The sequence below is a fragment of the Lagenorhynchus albirostris genome, chromosome 14, assembly GCF_949774975.1.
Source record: "Lagenorhynchus albirostris chromosome 14, mLagAlb1.1, whole genome shotgun sequence".
In the NCBI taxonomy this organism is placed as follows: domain Eukaryota; kingdom Metazoa; phylum Chordata; class Mammalia; order Artiodactyla; family Delphinidae; genus Lagenorhynchus; species Lagenorhynchus albirostris.
In genome coordinates this window covers 73,979,671-74,006,049 of record NC_083108.1, presented here as the reverse complement: position 1 = coordinate 74,006,049, position 26,379 = coordinate 73,979,671, and the positions used below count along the sequence as shown (strand labels likewise).

At 57.3% G+C, this 26,379-nt stretch overlaps 1 protein-coding gene across 6 annotated transcripts in view; it reads left to right on the top strand.

Moving 5' to 3' along the window:
- The window catches only part of RBM19 (RNA binding motif protein 19), a 129,962-nt gene extending 114,908 nt beyond the window's left edge, over positions 1-15,054 (top strand). For 3 of the 6 annotated variants that reach the window (XM_060170212.1, XM_060170211.1, XM_060170208.1), the window contains 2 exons: positions 5,436-5,546; positions 6,295-6,852. In XM_060170212.1, the coding sequence (XP_060026195.1) occupies positions 5,436-5,533 (98 nt within the window). In that variant the 3' untranslated portion in view covers positions 5,534-5,546; positions 6,295-6,852. Of the gene's footprint in view, positions 1-5,435; positions 5,547-5,757; positions 6,853-11,836 lie in introns of those variants that run through there. The other 3 variants (XR_009544317.1, XM_060170209.1, XM_060170210.1) reach the window with 3 other exon arrangements.
- The last annotated feature ends 11,325 nt before the right edge of the window (positions 15,055-26,379 follow it).

The following is a 26,379-nucleotide window of genomic DNA, read 5'->3' as shown; positions in this document are numbered from 1 at the left end:
TGCCGGATGAGGCCCTGCTTCATTCCAATTGGTCACCTGTAGACAATGGTGTCTTAGTTTGGGTTCCCTGGAAGCAGCCCCTGACCAGCTAGGAGGGGAGCCGGTTTGGGGGATGCAGGCCACAGGGACCCCTGGGAGCCGTGTGGCACCTGCCCCAGAACTGTCCCCTGGAGTCGAGGGAGCTGGGACTTTTCTCCAGGGGGCTTAAATCTCCAACACTTCCAGCCTACCCTGTGCCAGGGCCACGTGTGCCCCTGTGGCCAGAGAGGCGGGGAGCTATGAATACGCCCCAGAGCTGCCCGCTAACGCCGTACGTGACCGTCAGGAGGGGGGCGCCCACCGCGGCCGCCGCATCTGTCGAGGGCCGGTACTGCCATCCCCATTTTATGGAGGAGGGAAGTGACCTGCCCCCGTGCTCTCAGTAACAGTACCCATTAACGACAGTAAGGGCGTCACCTTCCCCCCCGCGGCTCCTGCGTGCCGGGCGCCGTTGTAAAGGCCTCCATCTGTGCCCTTCTAACGCCCTTTGGGACCCCAGGAGCTGGGTGCTGTTCAGTAACTGCCGAGACTGAGCACAGAGAGGGGAGGCCTCGGCCCCAGGTGGCTCAGCCGGGGGGCGGCAGGCTTGCCTCCGGGCCGGGCAGCCTGGCTACAGCCGGCAACGCCATCAACTCCGAGCCCGGCCGCCCCGGCCGGTCACAGCTGCCTCCTCTCAGGGTTCCTTTCAGGATCCCCTCCTCCCCGACCAGCCCTGAAGCTTCGCCCTGTCCTCCCGACAGCCCCCCGCCCACCTGCCTGCCCGTGCCTTGTGCACAGGGCGCCGGCGCCAGCCAGGGACGGGAGAGAGATGCGGGCTGGCGTTCTGTCAAGGAATTAATTGAAAAATAAAATCATTAGATGGGAACTCCAGAAATGCAAAATGGTGGCTGGAGAGTGGGGAGGGGGACGGGGGCAGGACTGGGGGGTTGCTGGGGGACGGCTGAGCTTTTTGTCAAGTTAATTTCTTGGGTGTTGATGTTTGGTGACATTCACTTGTTGTTTATCTCCGGGTGCAGCTGTGATACTGAAAGAGAACGCACAGCTTGTTTCGTTTATTTATTTTACACCTTTCTCTGGTTCTGCATTATGTTTGTTCGGTGAAAACCCACTGAGGCTTTTGATGTCGGGGAGATGGGATTTCAGCAGCTGTTCCCGGCAAGCAGGGCGCTCCGCGTGCGGATGGGGCCTGTGGGGGGGTGGTTGCTGGGTGTTGTCTGGTGGGGGCTCGGGGCCCGACGTGTCCTCTGGGGGGCGGGGCGGTGCTGGGGGCCCCGGCCTGAGCCAGATACACCAGACCCCAGGGTACCAAGCCCTTGGGGCGCCAGGCTCCGTGAGTGAACTCACTGATCCTTGCCGCCGCCCCGGGAGGTCGCGTCTCCACCCCCAATGTACAGACAGGCAGCCGAGACCCCGAGAATACAAGTGACCTGCCCAAGGTCACTGAGCGTTAAGTGGCAGAGCTGGGACCTCAGACTGTCTGACTTCTGGGTGTCATGGAGTCAGCTGGTCGCTAACGACTTGCCTGCCACTCACCCCACAGCCGTCAGTGGAGACCCCTGTGCCTCTGGTTTCCAGCTGGAGGAGGGGGAACCATACCTGCTTTGGCCTTGGCCAGCCAAATCACTTCATTCACTTGCGGGACAACTATTTATTGCTCACCTACTGTGTACCAACCCTCCTGTGGCAGCCCCTGCCCTGCTGGCATTCCCTGGCCTAATGGCAGAGGGACACATTAAATCAACACCTCTGACATGAGCAGCAGTAACAAAGATGGTGGTCGCAGCACCGTCATGGAGCCTCACCAGCTGCTGGCATTGCTCTTTTCTCTCCTCAGTGCTCACCACAGCCCCAGGAGGTAGGCATTCCTAGTGGCCCCATAGTACGGATGAGGAAACTGAGGCCCAGAAGGGCTAAGTCTGCTGCTCACAGCCTCACAGCCAGTCCATGCCTGGGCTGTGGGGTCAGTGCCCACTGTTCCTGAGCACAGTTACAATAGGTGCTGGGGACAAGTCAGGGGGCTCTGAAGGGCTTTTGCAGGAAGAAGGAGCCCTCACCTCCCGGGGAGTCAGGACGGCAGCAGAAGGCAGCCACAGAGAAGGGAGGGGTGGCGGAACAGCCCCGTCCCCCCACGTTACACATGAGGGGTTGAATCTCGGACGGGGCACATGCCCTGCCCAAGGCCACGCAGCTCGGGAATGGTCAAAGCCAGACGCAGTGGCCACACGCCCTGTCACCACAGGGTCCTGCGTGATCTCGGCCCCGCCCCCAGGCAGGGCCCCTCGGGAGATGCCACAGAGCTCAGCACAGAGCATGCGTGGGTTGCACACTGGACCGTCTGAGGCGGAATCCAGGGGCTGCCACGTGTTAGCTGGGGGCGGGGGGGCGCCTCCGGGGTGTCTGCTCCTCTGCACCTCCGTTTTCCCACCCATGAAATGGGGGTGATGACACCAGCCTCCGGAGGGTTTATGAAACTAAGGTGAGACACCACTTGTTAAGTGCCCGTCCTGTGTGTTTCCTCTTCCAGCTATGTCGCCCCTCCCTCTGGGCCTCAGTTTCCCCAGCCGTGGTGCCTCTCTTCCCGCCACTCCATTTGTTTGTTTGCTGTCCCGACAACTGCAGTTTTACTTTTTAAAAGTTACCCACATTGGTGCCCCTTTTTATTCATTCACTCAATCATTCGTTCATCCATTTTTATGTTCAACAAATGATGACAGAGCACCTACTGTGCGCTGAGCCCTGGCGGTCTCTCGCAGTCTGGCTCACAGTGTGGTGGAGCCAGGCCAGTGCAGCGCTCGGGATGTTCCGGTGACAGAGAGGCCCTCGGAGCTGGCCAGGCCCCTGGTGACCCTGGGCCGTGCTTCTCTGAAAGGTCCCCGAGGTGGGCTGGTGCCCGAGGGGTGCCCTGTGCTGGCCACTGGGGGCACCCGGAGTTCACGCCCCAGTCACCGCCTGCGCGGTGCTCCTGGGCCAGCTGGGTAAGAGCCACCCGTGTGCCTGGCACCTGCCCCCTTGCCAGTCTCAGAGTCATGCTCAAGCCGTGGGAAAGAACAAAAATTCTGCCAAGGTGAAAGCGGTAGTTGCTACCATCATAGCTGCTGCTCCACTGGCCGCCCCCTCGCGCCCCAGGCCAGCCCAGGAGAGCAGGGACCAGCCCAGGAGCCCAAACCTATCCCATCGTTAGCCTCTGGGGGGGCGTCAGTGACAGGCCCGCAGGTCCTATTTTGCCGCCCTTCTGTTTCCCGGCTCCTACTACCTGCCCAAAGGTCCAAGTTCCAGAGACCGTTGCGCACTTCCGGCAATTATTTGGAAACCCAGAGGGGGCGGCGGGGGCGAAGGAAGCAGGTGTCCGCCCCAGCCCCTCCTGTCCCCCTCCCTCCTCATGACTAACAACAGGGTGATGATGGCCTGAGGCTCCGGCCGGGCGGGCCTCCCACCCCTTCCTCACCCTCCCCGAGGGGCCAGCCCCTCCGCGTCCCCCCTTTCTGCCCCATTCGCTCATCCCCTCGTTCAACAGCTGCTCACAGGCACCCACTAGGTGCCAGGCAGTGCGCTAAGGCAGGAGACAGGGCCGTGAACGGGGTAGCTCTGTCCCCAGACGAAGAAGCGCCCGCCGGGTGGTGAGAAGTGCTATGGGGCGAGGCGGGCTTGGAGAGCGGGGACCTGTCGACAGCGGCCAGGGGAGTCCTCTCTGAGGAGGGGACGGGGGAGCAGGGGTCTCCGGGTGGGAGCGCGCTTCGCGGGCCTCGGAGGGCCCGGCCCAGGCAGTGCCTCGACATGACCACGGAGAGCTCCCGGAGCGGAGCAGGAGAGCCTGTCCTGGAAGGATCCCTCGGGCTGCTGTTGGCGGGGGAATAGGTGGCCCTGAGGGTGAGGGCGGAAGCAGAGTCCGCTGAGAAGGTGCGAGTGCTCGGGTCAGGCAGTTAGCCACGGAGAAGAGGAGAAGGGTCAGCGTCCGGGTCAGGTTCTTAGGAATGAGATGGAGAAATAGCCTCAAAGAGGTCAAGTCACTTGTCCAAGACCACCTGGAAGAGACCCAAGATGCTGCATCTCGAGGGCGAGCGCTGGGCTAGGCTCTGGGGAGACCCGCTGCCTGCAGGAGCCCCAGACCCAGTGGGGAGGTGGCAGCTAAGGATCGCAGTGGCAATTTGGCCCACCCGGAGGACTTCACAGAGAAGGTGTTGTTTGAACCAGGGAAGGAGAGGCTATTGGGACAGCATCCGACAGCTGCCTCAAAACAAGCCCAGCGTTATCTGGGGGTGAGGCTGACCATGAATGACTGGTTAGACAGCAGAGGGACTGACAGAGTCAATCTAAGCCCAGAGCCTTCCCCCTCCCACCCCCACCCCATTCCCTTCCTGGAGGGCCGAGAGGACCTGCACACCTCCCCCCTCCACCCTTTGTCTCCCTGGCAGTCTCTGGGCAGCACCTGAGACTTTTATGAAAAGAGGAAAGACGGTGGGCTTTGGTGTGTCTTGGGTCCTGGTTTCACCACTTCCTAGCTGAGTGACCTTAGACTTACCTGTCTTTGCTTCAGTGCTCTCACCTGTGAGAGGTAATAATAATACCTCCCCATGGGATTGTTGAGAAGATAAGAGCCATAGCACAGAGCAGATGATCAATAGTGTTTGGCACCCTGGGGACATGTATTTTGCCGAGCCCACCATGCCCTTTCACACTGTGCATCTACCTCCCCTTCCCCGTCTCCTCACAGAGAACTCCTCTGCATTCTTCAAAGCCCAGGTCAAATAGCCCCTCTTCTCTAAAGCCATCTCTAATTGTTTTTCCCTCCATGCCTCATCTGGAGTCCTTGAGCATCCAGTCACCCAGCATTTACTAAACACCTACTGTATGCCGGCCACCTACTATACCATTAAGAGTCTGCGACTCCAAGAGAACAGGAACTTGTTTCCCAACCCCTGCCCTCGCTTGACTTGGCCTCTCTGGAGGTTCTGGCTCCCCCTACATCAGGCAGAGACTCGCTAACCTCTGACCTGCCGGGAAGGGCCTTCCTCCCTTCTTTCCTCGGTGGGTGGAAGATGGGGAGGGGTGGCCGACAGGGCTGGGAGAGAGGCTGCCCCCTGGTGAAGTAGAGACTAAGCCTCCGTGTTTCTCTGTCTCCCGCTCTGTCCTCTCTTCCCCTTTCTCATACCTCCTTTGATGCTCCTTCCCCCTCTTCTTGTCTTTGCTTATTTCTTCTGTCTCGTCTCCCCACCCCCACCCCGGGTCTGTACCTGCTCTCCTACCTCCCACCCCTTCCCTCTGTCCCTTCCTGAATCCCCTCCCCCTGCTCCCTGTTTGCTCTCCCCTTCCCTCTCCCTCTCTCTCATCTCTCTCTTCCTGACTCCCAACCCTCTCGGCTGTTCTTTTCTCCTCTCTTGCCATCTGGGCTCCCGCAGAACCCCCGAAGAAAAAGCGGTCTGTGGTGTTGGACGAGATCCTGGAGCAGCTGGAAGACAGTGAGGACGGCGGTGACGAGCAGACCCTTCAGCCGTGAGCTGGCGCCGAGGGTACGTGGCTGCAGAGCCCTGGGGACGGGGCACAGCCGCTCCGGCTCTGCAGCCCCTACCACGGGGGCCGGGCGGGCCGCACCGCCCGGTGGGGCAGCAGCAGCAGGCAGCCCCGCCCTCCACTGGTCCAAGGTCGGAGGGGACGATGGCCTCAGCCCACTGCCCGGGCATCCCGGGCCCCAGGCACTGACTGCGCCTGCTCTGTGCCCAGCACTGCAGGGCCAGAGAACAGGCGCAGGATGCCACCGCGCCGGGCAGGCCCTCGTGGCAGCACGAGGATCTGGAGGTGGCAGAAACCACCGAGCCCTGCGTCCAGCCCAGCCATTGGCGGTTCCCGCACAAGTTCGCCCGCTTGCTTCTCCTCCCAGCAACCCTGAGATGCAGACAGGGCCTCACCGTCCTGGCACGAAGGCCAGGGTGCAGGGGGGCTTCAGGGCTTGCACCGGGGTGCGCAGCTGCGTGGGCGCAAGTTCCCTTGGGCCCCAGTGCCCACGAGCCCGGAACACTCACCAGGCTGAAGGCAGCTCTCTGGAGTTGGGCGCTTTGGGCATGAAGCCCCGCTCCACCCAGCACAGACTGGGGACCCTGCCAAGTCAGCTCAGCTCCCTGGGCCCAGCCTCCTCAATAACTGGTTCCCACCTCAGAGGGCTTTAGCGAGAAAGAAATGTAATAATGGTGAAGAACGCCAGGAACAGTGCTGCGCGTGTGAGGCGGGCTCCAGAAGCTTCTGTTCTCGCTCCCCCTCCAGGGCTGCTAAGCTGGCGTTCCCGCCTCCGGCTCTCCAAGGGACTGCTCACAGCCTGGGGCGTGGCCTCTGTCCTGCCTCTTCCTCGCCACTTGGGACCACGGGCCCTGGTTCAGTCACAAGAGCGTCTTCCGTCCGTGCTGACCATGGGGCCACTCACGAAGCACCAAGCTCCAAACCCAGACACGGGCTCGTTGGTTGAGCCCGGCTGTGTCGCTAACGGCAGACGCCCTCTACTCACGGGCTGGGGACGCCGTGAAATGCAAACAGGTCCCCAGCCCTGGCAAGCAGTGTCCCAAGGCTCATCCCAGACCTGGGGTGCCCACACCTACTCCCGCCTGGAGATTCACACCCAGCACACACCAGGAGGGGGATGGTAGAGAGAGGAAAGAGCTATAACCCGTCTGCCCTGGGTCTGAACCCCAGCTGTGTGACTTTGGACCGGCGCAGTCCCCTCTGACCCTCAGCTTCTCTTTCTATAAAATGGGGGTGATCTTGTACCTACCTCAGAGACGGTGCTCGGACTACGTCAGCCAGTCCAAGTAAAGCCCAGAGCAAGCACTCGTCAGCGTTTTTGTTTCCTTCTTCATTTGGGGCAGCTGGGCCCCAAGTGAGAGCCCAGGGATCTTCTGACTTGCTGTGTAAAATTTGGTCTGTGTATTTTTCTGGGAGGAGGTTTCAGTCCACACCAAGCAGTTTTCGGAGTGGCCTGGAATCCAAGCAAGACCACACAGCGCTGACAGTCCTGCAAGGCTGCGCGTGTCCCCAGTTCCCTGGGGGGCAGGTGCTTCCTAATCCATCCTAGGTTATCCCTGGGACACAATGGAAGCAAAAGACACAGACCCGGAGTGGCTCATATCCCAGCTTTTATAGTGAGGTGTCTCCCCGACATCAGCCCATAGAGCCTGCGTGGGGTCCCTCGGGTGACCAGGCTCCCAAGTTTCCGTGGGTCCCAGGGATGACAGGGCTGGGGTCCACCCCCTCCCTCCCCACTGCTTGTCCCGTTAAGGGCCATGTGGATTCTTCTGGTTAAAGAAGATTGCAGACCCGTGGGCCTGGCACGGGAGGAGGCGACATTGGCACCCGCTTCACTGAAGGTACTAGAATGTCCCCAGATCGGAATTCACCACCTCCTGGTGTTGCCATGCCAGCTCGGGCTCTGCATTCAGACCATTCTGGGTTCCTGGTAACATCCACCCCTCGCCAGCCTTGTGAGCGTGGGCCAGTGACTTAACCTTCGATTCCTCAGTCTTCTCATCTTTAAAATGGGATGGTGCTAACAGCACCTCCATATACCGGGGGCATTGTGAGGCCCAGAGAGCTTCAAGCACCTGCAGGTGAATCTGACCCCAGGGCTTCGGGTCTTTCTTGACCTTCGTGCTTTACTGTCTTCCCTGCGTCCAGAAGAAAAAGCAAGCAAGCCCGGGCCCGAGCCCAGAGAAAGCTCAGGACCAGCAGGGGAGCGAGGGGGTTGCGAAGCCCATGGCCTGAGGGCGCAGCAGGCGGGAAAGCCACCAGCCGCTCAGCCAGCTGCACGCAGGGAGACTGTGGCCCCTTCCCTCCTGCCTGCCCGTCCCAGCCTGGCGTCTGTACCCCCAACCCTGGGGGCTTACTGTCTGGGGGGGAAGGGCTCCCCCATAAGCAAATGGAAGCAGTCACTTCAACTCCCCTAGAGATCTTGGGGGGGTACCCATCACCCCGCCTTCGTGCCACACCTGGCCCTCACCAACGCCCATAGCAGACTCCACGCTGCCCCAGGAGCACTGCAGTCTCCACATGCAGCCCTGAGCTGGATCACGGGGAATGTAGTGTAAAGCCCTGCGGCCCTGCCCCCGCGTGCACACTTGGAGTAAAACCACACTCTTCACCACGATGAGCAAGAAGGCCCTGCCTCCCCCGCCCCTGCCGCTCACTTACTGCTCTCCGACCTGGAAGCACAGTCCCGCCCCAGGGCCTTTGCACCTGCTCTTTACTCTGCCTGGGACACCCTTCCTCCACTTTCTTCCTGTTTCCTTCCCCCATCTCCACCAGCCACTCTGAGATCTTCATTTAAGCTTCCCTCCCTTCCTCAGAGAGACAGCCCCGACCACCTTATGGAAAGTAGCCACGCTCCGTTCCTCTCCATGCCCAGCCCCTGCCCCCATGTCGTCCTCAGCCGATCCTGTCCCTGTTCCTTTCAGTCACAGCACCTGGCGCCTGGAGGCTGAACAAGTGTCTCAGTAACCCTGAGCCCTGTCCCCCACCCCTTTGAAAGTAACTCTTTAAATAGGAACTACTAAAGCTCTCGTCATTTTTATTATCATAATCATCATCGGCATTATTATTGGTATTCTGGAATAAAAAGTATAGCTAGGTAATAATAAAATAAAGCCAGGTCTTTAGCCTGGCCCAGAGGAGGGCCCACCTTTCCCCCTTTGAGGGAGAGGGACTGCGTGAAAGCATTTCAGAAGAAAAGCCTCCACCCAGTTTGTGCCGGGTGAACTGGGGAGACTCCGGGCCTTGGAGCCAAGGCCCTGGGGAGATTGACGGTCACTGTTGCCACCAGAGCAGTGGGGCACCGGGGGAGCTTCCAGGGAGGGGGCTTCAGGTGAGTTCGAATGATGATGGGACATCAGAGGTCCCAAACCACCAGAAGACGTAGGAGAGAAATTCCAGAAATAAAGCACGGAGGTCACACCTGAGGAAGCACGAGCATTCTGAGGTGGGTCGTGGTGGAAAGGAGCCCGTGTATCCAGGAAGGCAGCCTGGAGGGAGTGACCTCTGCCCAGCAGCCCCCGAGCAGGCCAAGCAGAGACGTGGTTTACCCAGTTGCTCCTCATACGAAGCCAAAGCCAGACTCAGGATGGGCCCACGGTTGCCGTGGTGCAGTCGGGAAATAAGTGAGCCCCTCCCCCAGAAACGGCCGGTGTCGCTGTGCTTATTCCTGACCTTTTCCATCCTGGGGTTACCCGTGGGCACCGATGCCATTGCCACAGTAGACTGGAAGCCAGGCTCGGGCCCTTGTGTCAGCGCTTGTAGGTCATTCCACAGACCCTCAGCCGTGGGGTGATCCCAGGGTGTGAGGTCTGCCCCCTTCCTCCCTGGGAAACGCGAGCTGGCATCCTCCAGCCGGTTTGCACGCTCTGCAGGGGCTGGTGTGGAAGATCACAGGACTGGACTAAGCCCAGGTCCCAGCGGAAGCACCTTGACCCTGGGAGGGCGCCAGGCATTTTGCAGTGTCTCAGAAAGGAAAGGGGCGGGGCGGGGGGGGAACGGCACAGGCCAGAGGCAGAGAGAGGGTGGTGGAGTTAAGTCCTCAAACCAACGGCTAATCCTCACCCCCAATCATTCATTCATTCATCCATCGAACACTAGGCATCCCTCTGCACTTGGCACTGTGCTGGGTGCCAGGAATACAGGGACAGAAACACTGGATCCACACGGGAGTTTGTCTCCTGGGCTTGAAGACCCGAGAATCAGGCGGAAGACAGTTTCCAGCGGCCTTTGCCCCCGTGTTTTCCTCCTTTCCTTTTGCCGCCGCCTTGGGCTCTTTTGTCTTCTGCGGCGGGGCCCGTCCCTCCCAGCGCCTGTCTGTGCTCTGCAGCCTCTAGGAAAGGATTAGTGCAAGCCGAGCATGGAGGCTTTGGTGAACAGAGCCGAGTTTGGTTTCAACATCTAATTCAATTTGTTCTGCCGAGATTGAAATATGAAATGGTTGCCAGTCAAACGTTCAAAGGACGGCGAAGGGAGAGTGAGCGCCTGCTGAAATTTGAATTTTAATGAAAATGACTTTAACCCTTTGGTACGCCTTGCAGAAATGAAACGCGCTCCCCTCCCACGAAAAAGCCTCTCTGGTTCTCTTTGCCGAGCTTCGCTAATAACATGCGATCATTTTTTTCAGCAGTATTAATAATAACAGATTAATAGAATCCTGGCTTAATAAGAAATTTGTTCTCCCATCTTGCCCCAGCCACTGAAACAGGCACCTTCCCCTAGCTGACTTTTCCAAACCCCACGCCAGACAAGCCAGGCCCCCGTGTTGCATGCCCTCGTAACACCTAAGCGCCTCCCTGGCCCCTGTCACAGCTGTAAATGGTTGTCTGTGTCGTGGTTTCGTGTCTGTCCTCCCTCCTGGGGTTGTCAGCCCCAGGAGGGCAGGGTCCATGCCTGTTCCCTGTGCACCGCATCTCCTGTGCCTCTTGGGCAGGAAGTGTTTGGTAAATATGTGATGAAGGAACGAACGCCAACTTTGTCCTCCCAGCAGCTGTGGGAGGTAAGTTTACGAGATTGTACAGAAGTGGAGCCTCCAAGGGGGAGGCGACATTCCCAGATGACACGGCACAAGGGGCTGGCCCCGGGACTCGCGCCCAGCTCCAGGTAGCGGGAAGCCCGAGTTCCAACCTGCCTCGAGCTCTCCTGCCCCGGGCGGCGGGGCAGCACGTGCTCGCAGGAGAGCCTGGCCCCACTCGGGGCCTTAATGCACACCCTCCTCTCGTCACCCCTGCACCGCGGGCTGCGCTGCTGTCCCATTTTACAGATGTGCTCGAGGCTCAGGAAGGAAGGCCAGTGTGTGCCGGAAATCAAAAATCTGACCTCAGGGCGGCTTGCATGAAAGGCATCCAGTCATTTCTCCCCTGACAGGTCTCTTCCTGCTCAGCACCTACTTACCATGAACTCCTACCATGCTGTTTGATTTTGTTTTTAATACCATCGAATGCCATCCATCCCCAGTGCACGGGCACATGTTGGGGCTCAGTGGGGCTGTGGAGGGCACCAGGGTAGAGCGTGGGGGTGATGGGGTACCCCCGAGACCCCCGGAGGACGGTCACCTCCCGAAGGCAGAGCCCGTGGCCTCATCCCCGGGGGCTCCCGTTGCTGCAGAGCCCAAGGAGAGGTCTGAACCTGAAACACCTGGGCGCATGCATCCCAAGATGTTTGCTCAGGCTGCTGTGCACCAGGCCCAGCCCTGGGTGCTGGGAGAGACACTCCCGGGTCCCCAGGAGCTGACAGTGGGATGTGGGGAGACAGACAGCAAGCAGATGTTTTCTCCTCTGGTGCTACTGAGGCTGCTTTCTGTACGGCGTGTCCGGAGGGACCGAGGGAGGACTCCCCAAGGAGGTGGCGTGAGAGCAGAGCGGGAAGGAAGGGACGGAGGGGCAGTGGGACTGGGAAGACCACTGTGCAGGCTCAACTGGGCTGCCGAGCCCAGGGCCCCTGCAGTAATCCAGGGGAGGCGTGGCGGCTTCAGCCAGCAGAGGAGGTGACAGGCGGCCGGGTCCCAGATGTTTTGAAGGTGGGGCCAGGGGACAGACTAGAGGTCTGGCTGTGGGCTGCGCGGCGCCATGGTCTGGGCCCTTAGCCCCGGGAAGACAGAAGCCAGCATGTGCTGAGACAGGCCACATGCAGGAGCTGGCCCAGAGGAGAAACCAGGAGTCGGGTTTTTAACGCGTTCAGTTGGAGAGAGCTGTCGGGTGGCGATGGAGAGCTTCCCAGAGGATGCGTGTCTCCAGTTCAGGAGAGCGGGCTGGACCAAAAGTGTAACAGGAAATCATCTGTTTTTCTTTAGGAAATCTAAGAAGCAGCATGGAGGCTCACAGCCGCGTGCAGGCAGAGCTGGGATGTCCTCGCTCAAAGCTCACCAGTTCCCAGTTCATCTTGAAGCCACTTTTAGGTGGTTCCAAACTCTTTTGACCACAGGACCCCTTTTTCCAAGCAAAAGTCTTAGAAAAACCAAGAACCCCAATGTAGAAAACAGAGAAAGTAGAACCGCTCTATTCAAAGTCAGGGTGTAAGGACCCCCACGTGTTCATCCTCCCTGTCAGGAGTTGGTTGGAAAACCACTGATGTAAACATGTCTCATGAAGCATGGAGTGCAGGCTTCCGTGGTACACGAGGTGATTTTAGGCAGCCCATAAACTTTATTTTTTTTAATTTTTAACTTATGGGTTTATTTTCACATGTATGTTACAATTGGAAATATACAGCTAGCTCATCAAGCCAATGGTTTTGCCAAGCCCTAAGGAGGAAAAAAAAATAGTGAATTTGTATAAAGAAAATTATTAACATGAATGTGATACAAAGAAGTGGTAAAGGGGGCTTCCCTGGTGGCGCAGTGGTTGAGGGTCCACCTGCCGATGCAGGGGACGCAGGTTCGTGCCCTGGTCCGGGAAGATCCCACATGCTGCAGAGCGGCTGGGCCTGTGAGCCATGGCCGCTGGGCCTGCGCGTCCAGAGCCTGTGCTCCACAACGGGAGAGGCCACAACAGTGAGAGGCCCGCGTACGGAAAAAAAAAAAGAGAGACAGAAGTGGTAAAGGGAATTCCCTGGCTGTCCAGTGGTTAGGACCCCATGCTTTCACTGCCAAGAGCCTGAGTTCAATCCCTGGTCAGGGAGCTAAGATCCTGCAAGCCACACAGCTTGGCCAAAAAAAAAAAGTGGTAAATAAGGGACATGAGTGATCTAAACTGGGGGTTGGTAGTCTGCGGGCCTGTGGGCCAGGTCCAGCTGCTGCCTGTTTGTAAAAATAAAGTTTTATTGGCACACAGCCATGCCCATTGGTTTACAGATGGTCTAGGCTGCCCTCCTGCTGCAGTAGCAGAGCTGAGTAGTTAAAACAGAGACTGTATGGCCTGCAGAGCCCAAAATATTTACCGTCTGGACCTTAACATCAAGTTTGCCAATCCCTGATCTAAGCAAGCCCCTCTAATCTTGCAGCTCAGAAAGCCAGAGCCAGAGAGGGCGGGTGGCTTCGCCAAGGTCACACCGTGGCACTGCTCCCCATTCTGTGCCCTTCCCATCCTGCCACCTCTGCCCAGACCCAGCCAGCCTCCCTGGGCCAGAATCCCAGCTCTGCCACTTGCCTGCAGCATGACCTTGACCTTGCTCCTCGGCCTCTCTGTGCCTCGGTCTCCTCATCTGTGAACTGAGAACGACGGCCATACGACTCCTGGAGTTGTGAGGATCAAGTGAGTACAGTATGGTCCCTGCCATGCAGCAAGCACTGTACGAGCGTTCGCCGTAGTTACCCCATTCCCCAGCGTAAGGCGTGCCCCCCGGGCCCCGACAGGCTCTCGCCATCACCCACCACGCAGCACAAACCCTGAGCCCAGGGCCTTCTGGCTCAGCAGCAAAATAAGAGGGGCCCTGCAATCTAATTAGAGCATCGCCAGAAGCCAGGGCTGCGTCCCCTCCAGCTTCTTTAATAGACCCCACTTCCCCTTAATTGCAGCTCTCATGAAAACGACCCACTGGGGCTGCAGTGCCCCATCCTTGGGCTCAGGCCAACAGCAAACATTTCTCTGTAGTCGTGCAGATTTCTGGACGGCAGCTGCTTCTGCCTTCCCTAGGAACAGTCTGGAGCCCTCCCTTCTCCTGGACCCCCCAAAACATTCCAGGCGATAATATCACCGCCATCTTGCATGTCTGTGTGTCGCCCCGCGGTTTACAAGGTGCTCTCGCAGGCTTGAGTCTCGGCTGCAACAAGGCAGAGGCTGTCGCTCTCATTGCCCAGGTGAGGAAACTGAGGCTAGAGGACTGCAGTGAGCCGTGCATGGCTAACACTCCAGGAAGATGCTGGAACAAGGCAGGCCCCCCCTTGCCTCCAGGCATCTTCACTGGCCACCGCCCACAGTCAAAGTTTTGGCTGCTTGGGAGAAGGAAGGACGCTTGAGGAGTGGTGGGCCACATAAGACATAGCCTAAAACACTGGTTCCTTTAATGATTCTCAAACTGTATTTCCCAGAGGAGCTGGGATGTGGGTCCAGAGCCCTTAAGCCCCTCCCCGTCCAGTATTTCTAGTCTTGGGTTCAGTTGCCCAGCCCTCAAAGAATAAGCATCTCACCGCAACAGTTCTGAGCTGGGAGATCTTTTGTAGACTGAAATGCTAGCCAGCTTCTTCACCTGGTGCGCAACCAAAGAACAGAAGCCAGCTAGAGATGCCGCCAATTGTGGTGGCCTTGCAGACAGACGGTGTATTAGAGTGTGTTTCCCCTGCTGTGACAGACCCCAAAATCAGTGCTTTCAAGAAGATGGAGGCGGACTTCTCCCACGTGACATTGGGAAGGTGAGCACGCTCGCTCTGACAGGGCACTGCATAGTGGCAGGGACCTGGCTGCCTCCAGATCACACGGCCAGGAGGGCTCTCTCTGTGCAGGACCCGGCCAGCAGGAGGACAGAGCCTGGGCCGCCTCATGTCACTTCTGCCCGCATCTCTTTGGCCAGGACAGAGTCACATGGTCAAACCTGCCTTCAAGGAACACTGGGAAATAGTCTTTCTCCTGGGTGGCCGTCGGCCCATTAAGACATGGAGGTCCCGGTGCTGCAGGAAGCAGGAGAGGGAGTGTGGGAGTGGCTATAGCAGCATCTGCCGTGGACGCAGCCAGGCTGCTGCCCGGCGTCTTCACGGGTCATTGTCAAGATCAATTTCACTGTCCCTGATTGTCACCTTTTGAGCTGACTTTAGAACTCAGCCCCACGTGAGCGCCATTCACAGATCCAAAAATATTCTTCCATGGATTCTTTTTTTAAATTTTTATTGGAGTCTAGTTGCTTTACGATCTTGTGTGTGTTTCTGCTATACAGCAAAGTGAATCAGCTATACGTATACATATATACGTTCTTTGTTGGATTCCCCTCCCATTTAGGTCACAGCATTGAGTAGAGCTCCCTGTGCTATACAGTGGGTTCTCATTAGTTATCTATTTTTTTAAAATTTATTTTATTTATTTATTTTTGGCTGTGTTGGGTCTTCGCTGCTGTGCGCGGGCTTTCTCTAGTTGTGGCGAGCAGGGGCTACTCTTTGTTGCAGTGCACGGGCTTCTCACTGCGGTGGCTTCTCTTGTTGCGGAGCACGGGCTCTAGGCACACAGGCTTCAGTAGTTGTGGCACGTGGGCTCAGTAGTTGTGGCTCACGGGCTCTAGAGCACAGGCTCAGTAGTTGTGGCGCATGGGCTTAGTTGCTCCGCGGCATGTGGGATCTTCCCGGACCAGGGCTCGAACCCGTGTCCCCTGCATTGGCAGGCAGATTCTTAACCACCGCGCCACCGGGGAAGCCCTAGTTATCTATTTTATACATAGTATCAATAGTATATGTATGTCAATCCCAATCTCCCAATTCATCCCACCCTCCCCGTTTCCCCCTTGGTGTCCATACGGTCGTTCTCTACGTCTGTGTCTCTATTTCTGCTTTGTAAATAAGATCGTCTACACCAATATTTTCAGATTCCACATACATGTGTTAATATACAATGTTTGTTTTTCTGACTTACTTCACACCGTATGACAGTCTCTAGGTCCATCCACGTCTCTACAAACGACCCAATTTCGTTCCTTTTTGTGGCTCAGTAATGTTCCATTGCACACACATACCACATCTTTCCATGGATTCTTAACGCAAGAATTTGGATAACGGGTTTAGGGCCCAAGCGCCAGGTGTCAATGAAAAACCCCAGAAAAGCGTGAGGCTCTTGTTGCTTACACGCAGCTTACGCGCGAAGACAGGTTTGCTTACTGCCCCGTTGGCCAAAGCAAGTCACATGGCGGAGCTCAAAGTCAGCAAGGGAGGGGACTAGCAAAATGCATGGACGTGGTGGTGGAGGGGGTGGAAATCGGGCCGTGAGTGCAGTCAGGATCCCACACACGACTTAGCATACCCTGCACCCATCCCTTCCCTTGGGGACCATCTTAGTGCCAGCACCCATCTGTGGCCCGGATGACTGGGACACCTCGTCTCCCACTTTCCCCCACTGCTTCCCACCTGCTCATCCTTCGTGTCTCGACGCCACTGGCTCTGAGCAGTCTCCCCCCTCCCCCTGGCCACCCAAGACTCGGGTGCCCTCCCTCAGAGCTTCTCGGGGTTGTCACTGCCACGGTGCTTCCTCATGGCACAGAGTGTGTGTGCTCTGTCCCCAAAGGAAGCTTTCGAGGGCTTGTCCACAAGTGGGGGGGGGCGCGCCCACTAAGCGTTTGCTGGAACCCAGGTCGCCCCTAGTCCGACCTCTGGAGAAGCAGGCCATCCAGAGACTCTTTACTGCCAAACCCAGGAAAGTCCTAGCCAGGCAGGTGAGCCCAGCCTCCGAGATGAATCCTCTCTCTTCCGGAGCGTTCACGCTGCCAAGGGACCCAGATGGTGCTTATCAAGCCCCTGGGTGTCCCTGGGCCAGCGAGTTAATATCCTCCTGCTGGAAGTTTCTGTGCTCTTTGCCCTCTGATCGTCACAGCCACGTGGGCCCCAGAGCTGCCCGGGGGTCACTGACAGATTCCCTCCAGCCGGGCGGCCTCAACGCCAATCCTCCTCGAGGAAGGGGAGCCGGCCCCTCCCCACAGTGCCCTGAGCACCCAGTACGTGGGACATGGTTCCCATCCCCGCCCCACCCCCCTTTTTAAATAAGCCCTCGGGTTTCAAAACAAAAAACAAAAGAAAACCCCGTTCCTTCTGGTTCCCAAGACTCACTCCGTTCCAACCTTGTTTTCTTTGGGAAACGTTTGAATTTCGAAATCGGAGTTTGGATTTAGCCCCATTTCTCTGCATACTGACCCCTCTCCAATCCCTAGGCCTCCCTGCCCTGGCTTTCGAAGCCGGGCATCAGGGCTGGGCGCACCGCCCGTCTCGTTTTGCAGGCCTGGGCTTGTGAAGCAGCCCTTCCCTGTTCCTGCTTGGAGAGGCCAGCCTTGAACTTCCAAGTGTCTGGAAAGCGGTCCCCGTTTCCGCATCTCTCGTCTGTTCAGCTGGGTGTCTGATCTGCGAAGAAGCATATAGACGGATCTATGCTTTCAGCCCCCACTCAGCAGAGCAGCTTTTCAGGATGGAGAGGGGCTTGCATGTTCTCTGAGCTGATCGTCAATATTTACTTTCACGGCATCCTGCCTGCAGCGAAAGCCCCCGGACCCTCAAGACGCGGTACTTGCCCGAAACCCAAGCCCTTGGGGGTGAGAGGTTAAGTTCCTCCCTTTAACCCTGAAGCACGGGCTTGAGAATCACACCAGCCTAGGTTCTGCTTCCCAGGTTCCTGAATCTCTGCATCTGCTCCGTCTGCAAACAGAGAATACACTGTCCCTCCCAGGGGGCTTCAAGCCCAGGGGAGATGTGAGCTGAGCCACAGCCCAGGGCCTAGTCCGGGGGAAGCACTTTACCGTGCATCCCACCAAGTTTTACTGAACGCTACCCTGTGCCAGGCACCAGATGGTGAGCCAGGGGTACAAGACTAGGTCCCCATGGAACTCAGCCCCAAACGCCGGAAACGAGATTGCAGACCGGGAGGCCCCTGCGGTGTGTGCGCGCAGGCATAGCGCGGTGCACCAGGAGAATAAGGCTGGGGAGCCTGACTCAGATGGGGGTGCTGGGGAGGCACCTCTCAGAAGTGATGTCCCAGCTGCGGGGGGAGCGGGTAGCTAGGCAGACAGGAAGAGGAGGTCCGGGTGGGAGGAACGGCCGTGCAAAGGTGGAGCGGTGAGAACTGGGGCGGCTGGCTGCTGGCCTCCCTCCGCCCCAGCCCCCGGCCCCTCCTCCCTGCCGCCATCCGGACTGGGAAACCCAGCTGGTACCTCCCGGTCCCGGCCACTGCTGGGCGTGGACGGCCGTCAGCCGGGGACCGCCGCTGTGTGCCGGGGCCGCTCAGGTCCCCGCGTCCTCAGAGCAGACACCTCCCCAAGGCAGAGTCACGTGGCAGCTGACTGAGGTTTCAGATGTATCCACTCGTGAATATCAATCAGGCCTGGTAATTCACAGTAAGTGGGCTCCAGATTGACTAACAAGCAAGGCTTTCACCCCAAACCAGGGCTGGGGAAGGATAGTGGCAATGGCGTGCGGCGGCGGGCAGGTGTGGGCACGATGTGACTGGAATTGGGAAACCTGAAGGCAGGGCTGCAGATGGCAGTGGCCCGTGGCCACTCGCTCCCACAAGGGGCTGCCAGACAGCTTGGGGAGCAGGGGTCCCTTCACAGCAGCCAGCGCCCTCGGGGGAGCTGGGGGCAGGCTCTGGGCCCGGGACACAGAGCACATGGAAGGGGCTGGGAGAGGGGACGCAGCCTCTCAGGGGTGCTGACACCCACCCTGGCGTCTGGCTGGCATTGAGGGTTTGGGACCCCAAACCCGGCCCCTCTGAGGGAGAGGAGGTTAACCTCTCCCTCAGGGATCTCCTGACCGCAGTTACGGGGTCCAGCCAGAGACCCCAGGAGAGACCGGTTGCCTGGGGCAGACCATCCCAGGAGGACCCACCCCCTCGTCACCAAGTGAGGAAGAGCTGGTCCTGGCCTGGGAGTTGCAAGCACTTCCCGTGGGTGACAAGCTCGCTAACCCTCCCCGCAGCCTGAGGTCAGGGAATCTGAATCATGCACAGCTGGGTGGGAAAAGCCAGACTGCTGGGTTGAAATCCCGGCTCCGCTGCTTACGACAAGCTCTGTGACCTCAGGACCAAGTGGCCTGGCTTTCTGTGCCTCGGTCTCCTCTTCTGTAAAAGGGGGATGACAGGAACGCCCCCCTCGGAGGATTCAGTGAGCGGGCCTGGGCGGGGGATCGCCCTGCTGTGTGACTCAGGCTAGACGCTGCACCTCTCGGAGCCAGGGCCCCATCCATAGGCTGAAAGAGACATAAAGCCCCTGGCACACTGTGGGCTTGGGGAAGGGTCCTTCCTCCCTTCTCTTGGCCTCCCCCATTGTGGGCTTGGTTCATCCACCATCCTGAGTGACCATAATCACCACTGCTCTAAACACGGATTAACTTACTTAATCTTCACCTCCCCGTGAGATGGGCACCATTATCACCATCCTCATCTCCACTGAGGAAGCAGAAACCCAGAGAGGTCAGTTGCTTTGCCCAAGACAACACAGCTCCAGGGTCAGCCAGGGTGGGAAGCAGGCGGCCAACTCCGGGCTGTGCTCTTCACCTCCAGGCTGCGTCCCCACTACTCCCCACCCCGTCCTGACCCTCCGTGTCTGCCTCTGCCTGGAAACACAGCCCCACCCATTTGAGAAAGGCTGGCAAGGCTCTGAACCACCCTTTCTGCCCGTTCCTGTGAGCTGGAAGCTTCCCTCCAGCCAGGCTGCTGGCAGGCAGAGCCTGTCCCTTTTCCTCTCGCACCTGGAGGAGTGTTTGGACTCTTAACCAGAGCTCGCGGGGCGTCTGCAGAGATTACATCCTACTGCATCCTTGACTTTCCTGGTGTGATGCCACCTTGGTGCCACAGTCCCTAATTATTAGGACGAAACCCGTTCCGAGAAGCGGCGTCCACCCTCCCACCCCGTCCTCCCCGTGGGTGTGGGAGCATCAGTGTTCAGACGCCCAGCGAGGACCCGTGCTGTGTCTCCAAAGGCAGTCCCTTCTGTCAGGGATGGAGGTCAACCCAGAGTAAGGACTTGAGTAACCGGGGGCCCACATTAGAAGACCCTGAGCCCTCCGGGCACACCTGTGACAGAGTCTCAGGGCTGGGGTCTGAGTCCTAATGACTCAGCCATCTTTCTCTGAGAGCTAAGTTCTGGCCCTGTGGATTCAATGATAACATGAAGTCCAATGACCCATGATTGAATACTCACCACAGCCCTGCAACCCACGGGCACTGCTCTTTCCCCCCATTTTTCAGTTGGGGAAACTGAGGCTCAAGGCCTTTGAGAGAGAGTGCGTGCATTTATTCATTCATCAGAACGTTGACCGGCACCTTCCCTGGGCCAGGTCCCGGGGTCCAGGGGGAAGAGGGCAGACACAGCCCCTGCCCCTCGGGGCCCGCAGGCTGGGCGGGAGTGGACTGCTGAGATGGGGGGGACGCTCCAGGGGCCCTGGGGAGGTTCCTAGCTCCGATGAGGCATGTGTGTCTGTGGGTCCTTTGTGCAAAGGACAGGGGAGCCATGCGCATGCAGCTCTGGGTCGTCCGGAGCTTAGCCTCGGCTTCAGAAGGCTATGCGACCAGCGCAAGCCACCGCCTCTTTTGCCCAGACAGCAGCCAGGACGTGCATTCAGTGTCCTCCAGGCCCCTCCCCACTGCACCGGCTCTTCCTCTGATTCAGGGCAACAAACAGGTAGTTTAAAAACCGCAGCCTCTGTGACCCAGGGAGGCAAAGAGGTCGGTCGCCTTCATCACAAACAAAGCCTGGGTCCATCCTCGAAGTGCCTGTAATATAACGTCAGGCAGAGAGAAGGGCTGGAGATCAGAGCACGGAGATGGCACTGGAAGTGGGGGCGGGGGGACAGCTTCACATGGGCTCAGGGACGGTCCCACGGATGAGGGGACAGTCATCTACCATCCATGGGTCCTCGTGAGCATCAGCTGAGCCGAAGCTCACCAGCGGCCTCAGCTTAGCGCCTGGCATGCAGTAAGTGCTCAGTAAACAGCAGCTCCGTGGGGGCGATCAGCGTTGTTTGCCTTACGATTCTCCGTCCCACTGATTCTTAAGCAGATGCCGGGTCAGCTCCAAACTCCCCAGTAGAAACTACAAAGATGGATGATATTAACGAGGGGCCATGGGGAATAGTTGAGCCAACTTGCTGCTGCTGCTAATTTTCATCTGCATCTCAGGTGGGCCTCCGGGCCTCCGAGCTGCAGGGGAGCCTGGCGTGGATTTGGGGGTGCCGCAGGCACCTGCCTCCTGGTCCAGGGGCTTCCAGTTATCCCTGCTCTGTGGAGTGGTGAGGGCTGGCCATCAGAGCTCAGGAAGCCCAGCCCACTGCCTCCCATGAAACACTGGGTAGTTTCTCATTTTCCCCTTGAGCAGTTTCACAGCCCAGTTAAACCTGCAGCAAAGGCTCGCTGGGATGGAGACCCAGGCCCAGGAAAGGAGGTGGGTGAGGGGAATAAATACACCCTGCGTGGTGCCCTGCCCCTGCCAACAACAAATGAGAAATAGCCAGGAAGAGCTCAAGGGAGAAAGTGATTTACAGATCCCAGCCCGGGCCCCTCCCTGGACCCAATATTAGCCAAATACATAAATATCCCCAGCATATAGATTCCACTTTGGACATTTATTTTGCAAACCAGGCTGCAGGCTCTACAAAGACACCCTGTTTCAGCTCTTTTAAAGCAGAGGTTTGCCCCCTGGCTTATACCCCTAAAGTGTGGTTCAGCCGCAGAATTCTTTTGCTAATTGAGATACTCTTTAAGCGGCCAGCCAGAGTCTGGCCATCTTTCGTTTATCAGGGCTGTGTTGGAGTTGGAAGTGCTTCTGTTGAGAGCCTCCCCTGAGCCAGGTTCTTACGAATAACGCCTGTCTGTACTGTGTGAGTGGGGCTCACGTGCCCATTGTCCAGATGCGGAAACAGAGGTCCAGAGAGATGGAGTACCTTCTCCAGGGTTACACAGCTCAGAAACAGCAGAGTCAGGGCCCAGGATCTGTCTGGTTCCACAGCCAGCGCTTTTTCCAAAAAGTACCCTGTTGGGCAGGGGCAGTGAGGGAGACAGGGGTCGCTCTGCACCCATCATCTCGTAAAGGGTCTCCTTTTCAGGCTGGTCTGGGGTCCAGGCAGTTCCAGGCCAGCCGCCATCCTGATAGCATCATTTTACCTTCCGGCTCACTGTTCCCCTTTGTAGCTCGCTTTCAATCAGCGTGAGCCGCTGAAATGAGATACCCCGGCAAGTGTCGGCCCAGGCCCACAGGCAGGCCGGACACCACATACGGGCATCTCCAGGTGCTTTCCCTCCCCTTAGAACCCAAATCAGATTTGAGCAGGGACTGTCCAGGCTGGGCTGCACTGAGCCCGGCTTCGCGGGGCCTCAAAGCGTCCAAGGCTTCGGGGGCCCAGCCCCGCCGTATCCCTGCCTACCTTCGTCCCAGTCTCCAGCCTCGCGATAATTCTCAGAACAGAATCGTCCAGCCCGGGCCTCGGGGCTTGGCCTTGCAGGCCCTCTGGGGAGCATTGCGTGCCCTCGTTTCCTTCAAGAGGCTTTCCTTCCATCACCGTGTAAAGTAGGGTCCCCCGACACGCTCTAATCCTCCTGACTCGGTTTCATTTTCTTCCTAGCACTTAACAGCCTCTGACGTGCTTTCTGTTGATCTGTTTATTATCCGTTCCGCCCTCCCCATCAACTAGAATGTTCCCTGGGGGCAGGTGTGTCCTCTTGGTCACTGTCCAGTCCTCAGAGCCCAGCACAGCTCCTGGGACAAAGGCGGGCAGATACCGAGCGAAGGAATCGCTTTGGCAGGTACAGAGTGGTTTCTTCCTCCTTCAGTAAGGACGGCCCGCCAGGCGAGTCTCAGCCCCACTTCACAGATGAGAAGACTAGGCCCCGGGGCCCGTCCAGGTGCAGAGAGTCGCCGTTTCAACCTTCAGGGGTGGCGGCCACAGGATGCTCTCCCCTCCATGAAGGAGGGATGTCCAACTCTCGGCAAACTGCTGCTGCTCTCTGAAAGTGACAAAGGGGAATCAAACCAGTCAAGAAGTTGGAAAGTTGGGTCGGCCGATGTGGCTCTGAGCCCCGGGCGGGGCTGCAGCTGCCGTCTGCACCGGAGCCGGAGCGCCGCGGGGTCTGGGGGTTTGCTGGCAGACGGCGGCTGAAGGCTCGCGCCTCGACTTAGTTAGAATGCAGCCGTTAGATCGCTCCCTCCTCTCTGATGGCGGCAAGTGATTGACACTTACAAATTACCCAGCCGAAAGTGTCGAGTCTTTGACCCCTGAGTAACATCTTTGGCAAGCCTGAGATTTGCCGGCATTTTGTCATCTAATTACTACAAATCCCTTGAAAATTCACTGGCTGGTGAATTTTTAATGCGGGGCAATTTCAATGTGATGCATTGCCCAGATGGGTTCTTGCGTTTCTCACCTCTCTCTCTCTCTCTCTTTCCCTCTCTCTCTTGGTCTTTCCTCTTCTCTCTCTCTCGTGCTCACACTCCATCCCTCTTTGCTTAACTTTAATAATCTCACAAACATCTGAATGAGCTTGTAGCAAGCCCCCAGCCTGAGTCTGGGCAGAGCTGTTGGAGGATGCGCTGTCTGCCCATCTGATCATGTCTGTGCTCTGTTCTTTGGAAATGGGCATAAGACTGACCATCAGAAGAACATTTCATCCTTGCCTCCCAGCCAGCCTGTGCGTCTCTGCCTTCTCCCCCTCGATTTCCCCAACTAGCACAAAAGACTAATCTGCACAAATAAACCAGCCTCCTCTATGACACGCCGTGCAAGTGGTTACTTTCCCCGCGCAAAGGGGCTGGTGACTGTTTGCAGGGTTGGTTACTTTCACGCTAAATCCTTGGGCAAAGCAAGTATTTCAGCACATTATTTTATTTTTTCCCCTCGTTCTTTAGACCCTCGGAGGATGGCACTCACTGAGGCAGGGTAGAGATGCTGCCTTTTCGGAGCAGAGGAGAGATTGTACCTTTCACTCTGGGTACCTGGACAGCCTCCTGCCTCCCCCGACCCCGAGGGGAAGCCCTACTTTCTCCATCCAAGCACCACACTGACCCGCCCGTGCTGCAGAATGAACTTGGAACTTCAACCCCCAGGATGCCAGCACTTAGGGCTTGCTCCCCACAGGAGCAAAACTGTCCTCAAACCACGAGTGAGGAATGGCCCATGAATGGGAAATCCACCTCCATTCTCTCTCGGAGGGTCGCCCTCCCGTTCCTACTCAGTTTTTAAATATTTCTTATTCTTTGTTTTTTCTTCACCTTTTCTCTGCATATCAGATTCTTATTTTTAATACAAAAACAAGAGGCCTTTTAAACTTCATCCCCAGAACAGCCCTCGGTGTTAGGTTTTCCGAGTTGACAACACGGAGGGTGAAGACCGCGGTCGCATCTGTGTTCTGGCTGTTGACCTCGTGGAGATAAGTCCCCTCCAGCCACCCACCGGCTCTCCGTCCCCCTATTCAGGGAAACGAGGTTTCGCTTTTCAGCCCCATTTCTGGTTACATGTGTACACGGCTGATAAAATATTCCACTTCACCCCTTCTCCCCATGGGACCTGCCGTCTTACGGGAAGAGGGTTTGTATGACAGCGACCGCGACAGCCCGCGTGTCGCCTGGAAACCGCAGTTGGGGCGGGGAGGCAACTCTCTCCCTGCAGCTCCTCTTTATTCAGATTCCCTCTTCTGGTTCTGAGAACGGCCGTCGCTGGAGAAAAAAAGGCCTAAGCCTCCTCCATGGGCTCCGGACGAGGCCCAGGCGGTCGCCCTCCCGTCCTTGAAAGGGGAGATATTGCCCAAGTCCCACCCGTTTGCTGCCACCTTCCCTGGACATCCCCTGGGGCCACCCAGACACGCAGAGCGGTCAGCTCTGCCCCGGCTGTGACTGCTCAGGGCTTCAGCTCCCCTTCCCTGAACACCCTCGAAAGTTGGGGCCAGAACAGAATCCGGGTGGCAACAGGTTCCAAAGAAGCAAACTTGGCTGGACGGAGGGGACCCAGCAACCGGAGAAGGGGCTGGGCACTGTTTACGGGGATGGGGATGTCACGGCCAGCGGAGGTCGTCCAGGAAGGAAGGAGATGAAGGAGGTCTGTGGATGGGATGTGACACCGCACTGAAGACACTGACCCCTGCTCTTCTCTCCACTCGCTGGCTTCTCTCACATCTCCCTTCACCTGTAACTCATGTTCTCAAATCCAGAACATTCCAAAGGCCAAAGCGGGGCTGAGGGAGACATCCCCAAGGTTGTTTCTAACCTCCTTTTTCAAAAAGCATCAGCTCCCTTTGCTCTGCGTACACGGGAGCGGGGACTTTGCACCCAGCGTTCTGAAAGCTGCCCCCGCAGGTCTGTGTCTGCAGAGCTCCTGCAGCTGGATGCCGAGGGGCAGAGCCACAGATCCTGTGCAAAAAAAGAGCTTCGAATAGGATGCGGGGTTACTGGAGGGGCAGAGTCTTCCAAAAGATTGGAACACGACCAGCATTTAATAAGCACCCACTCGGCGCCAGGCACCAGGGTGGCAAAGATGAGTGACGTGGTCTTGGCGTCGACGGGCTGAAGTTTAGTGGGAAAGACCTTTGCATGCAGATTATCTCTTAGAAGGGGAGCATCAAGGTGGGAGGTCGCCACGGTGAAGGCAGGGCAGCTACAGTGGCCTTCGTGGGCGAGGAACCACACGTGCCTTGAGACCCCTCTAAGGGGGGCTTGGCAATTTTCAGGCAAGTCTTTTTCAAACAAAGGTGCCCACTTGCATTTTGTGTGAAACACAGCCCAGTGCCTCCATGCCGTGGTTCGATGAGCACAAACTAGTAACACTGGGACCACATAAAAAGAAATGCATTGGGGCTTAAAAATAAGAGAGAGAAAAATAATAACAATAAAATAAGAGAGCACTGCAGATGATTAATTCTGTTAATCTGCCCACTGATGTGGCCCGTCGCCCCCTTTGTGGTCCCCAAGACGGGAATGATGCAAAAAGGCTGATGGGAAGTTTGAGGGTGTCTTTATTATGCCTCAAAATTCCTCTACTGTTTTCTTCTTGTTTTGTTTTATTTTGGAGTCTGTGTGCGGACGTGGATGTGTTTGTGTACACACATTTTACTCCTAACAGAATTGCTGTTATTCAAAGGTCTGGTTTTATTTGAACCGTAGTCTCCACTTGACGGTATCTGCCAACTGTTCTGAGACTATCGACTTTTTTCCCCTCCTTTTCCCTTATTCATTCAACAAATATTTCTTGGGAGCCTGGCACTGTGGTTTGCACAATGACATACTGCTAGGATAGAAAGTTCCGATGTCCCTAAGTCTCATGGGGAAACAGATGATAAAGGCGAATTATACAAATACATGTATAATTTCACGTAGGGATAAGGGCTAGTGTAAGAGCCGACTTTGGTCTGGGAAGGCCACTCCAAGGAAGTGACATTTAAGCCAAGACTTGGAGATTGAAAAGAAACCACCCATGCATGACGGAAATGGAGGTGGGATGAGCAGTATGTCGGGCAGAGAGACAAGTGAGTCCCAGAAGCAGGGGCACCTTTCTTTGAGGACAGAAAGTTGGCCAGCATTCCTGGAACATAGTGGACGATGTCAAGAATGGACTCGAGAGATATTTAGAGGCAACCGTCGAGGACTCGCCATTCATTCAAACAGGAAAGACATAAATGTTCCAACAGTGAAGCGTGGGAGGTGGGGTAGAAACAGGATGCAGCAGATGCAGTGGGATAAACGGTTGTTTCCAATCTCCTTCACCTGTGCTGCCCGCCACTTGCTTTCCCAACTCCCCCTGGC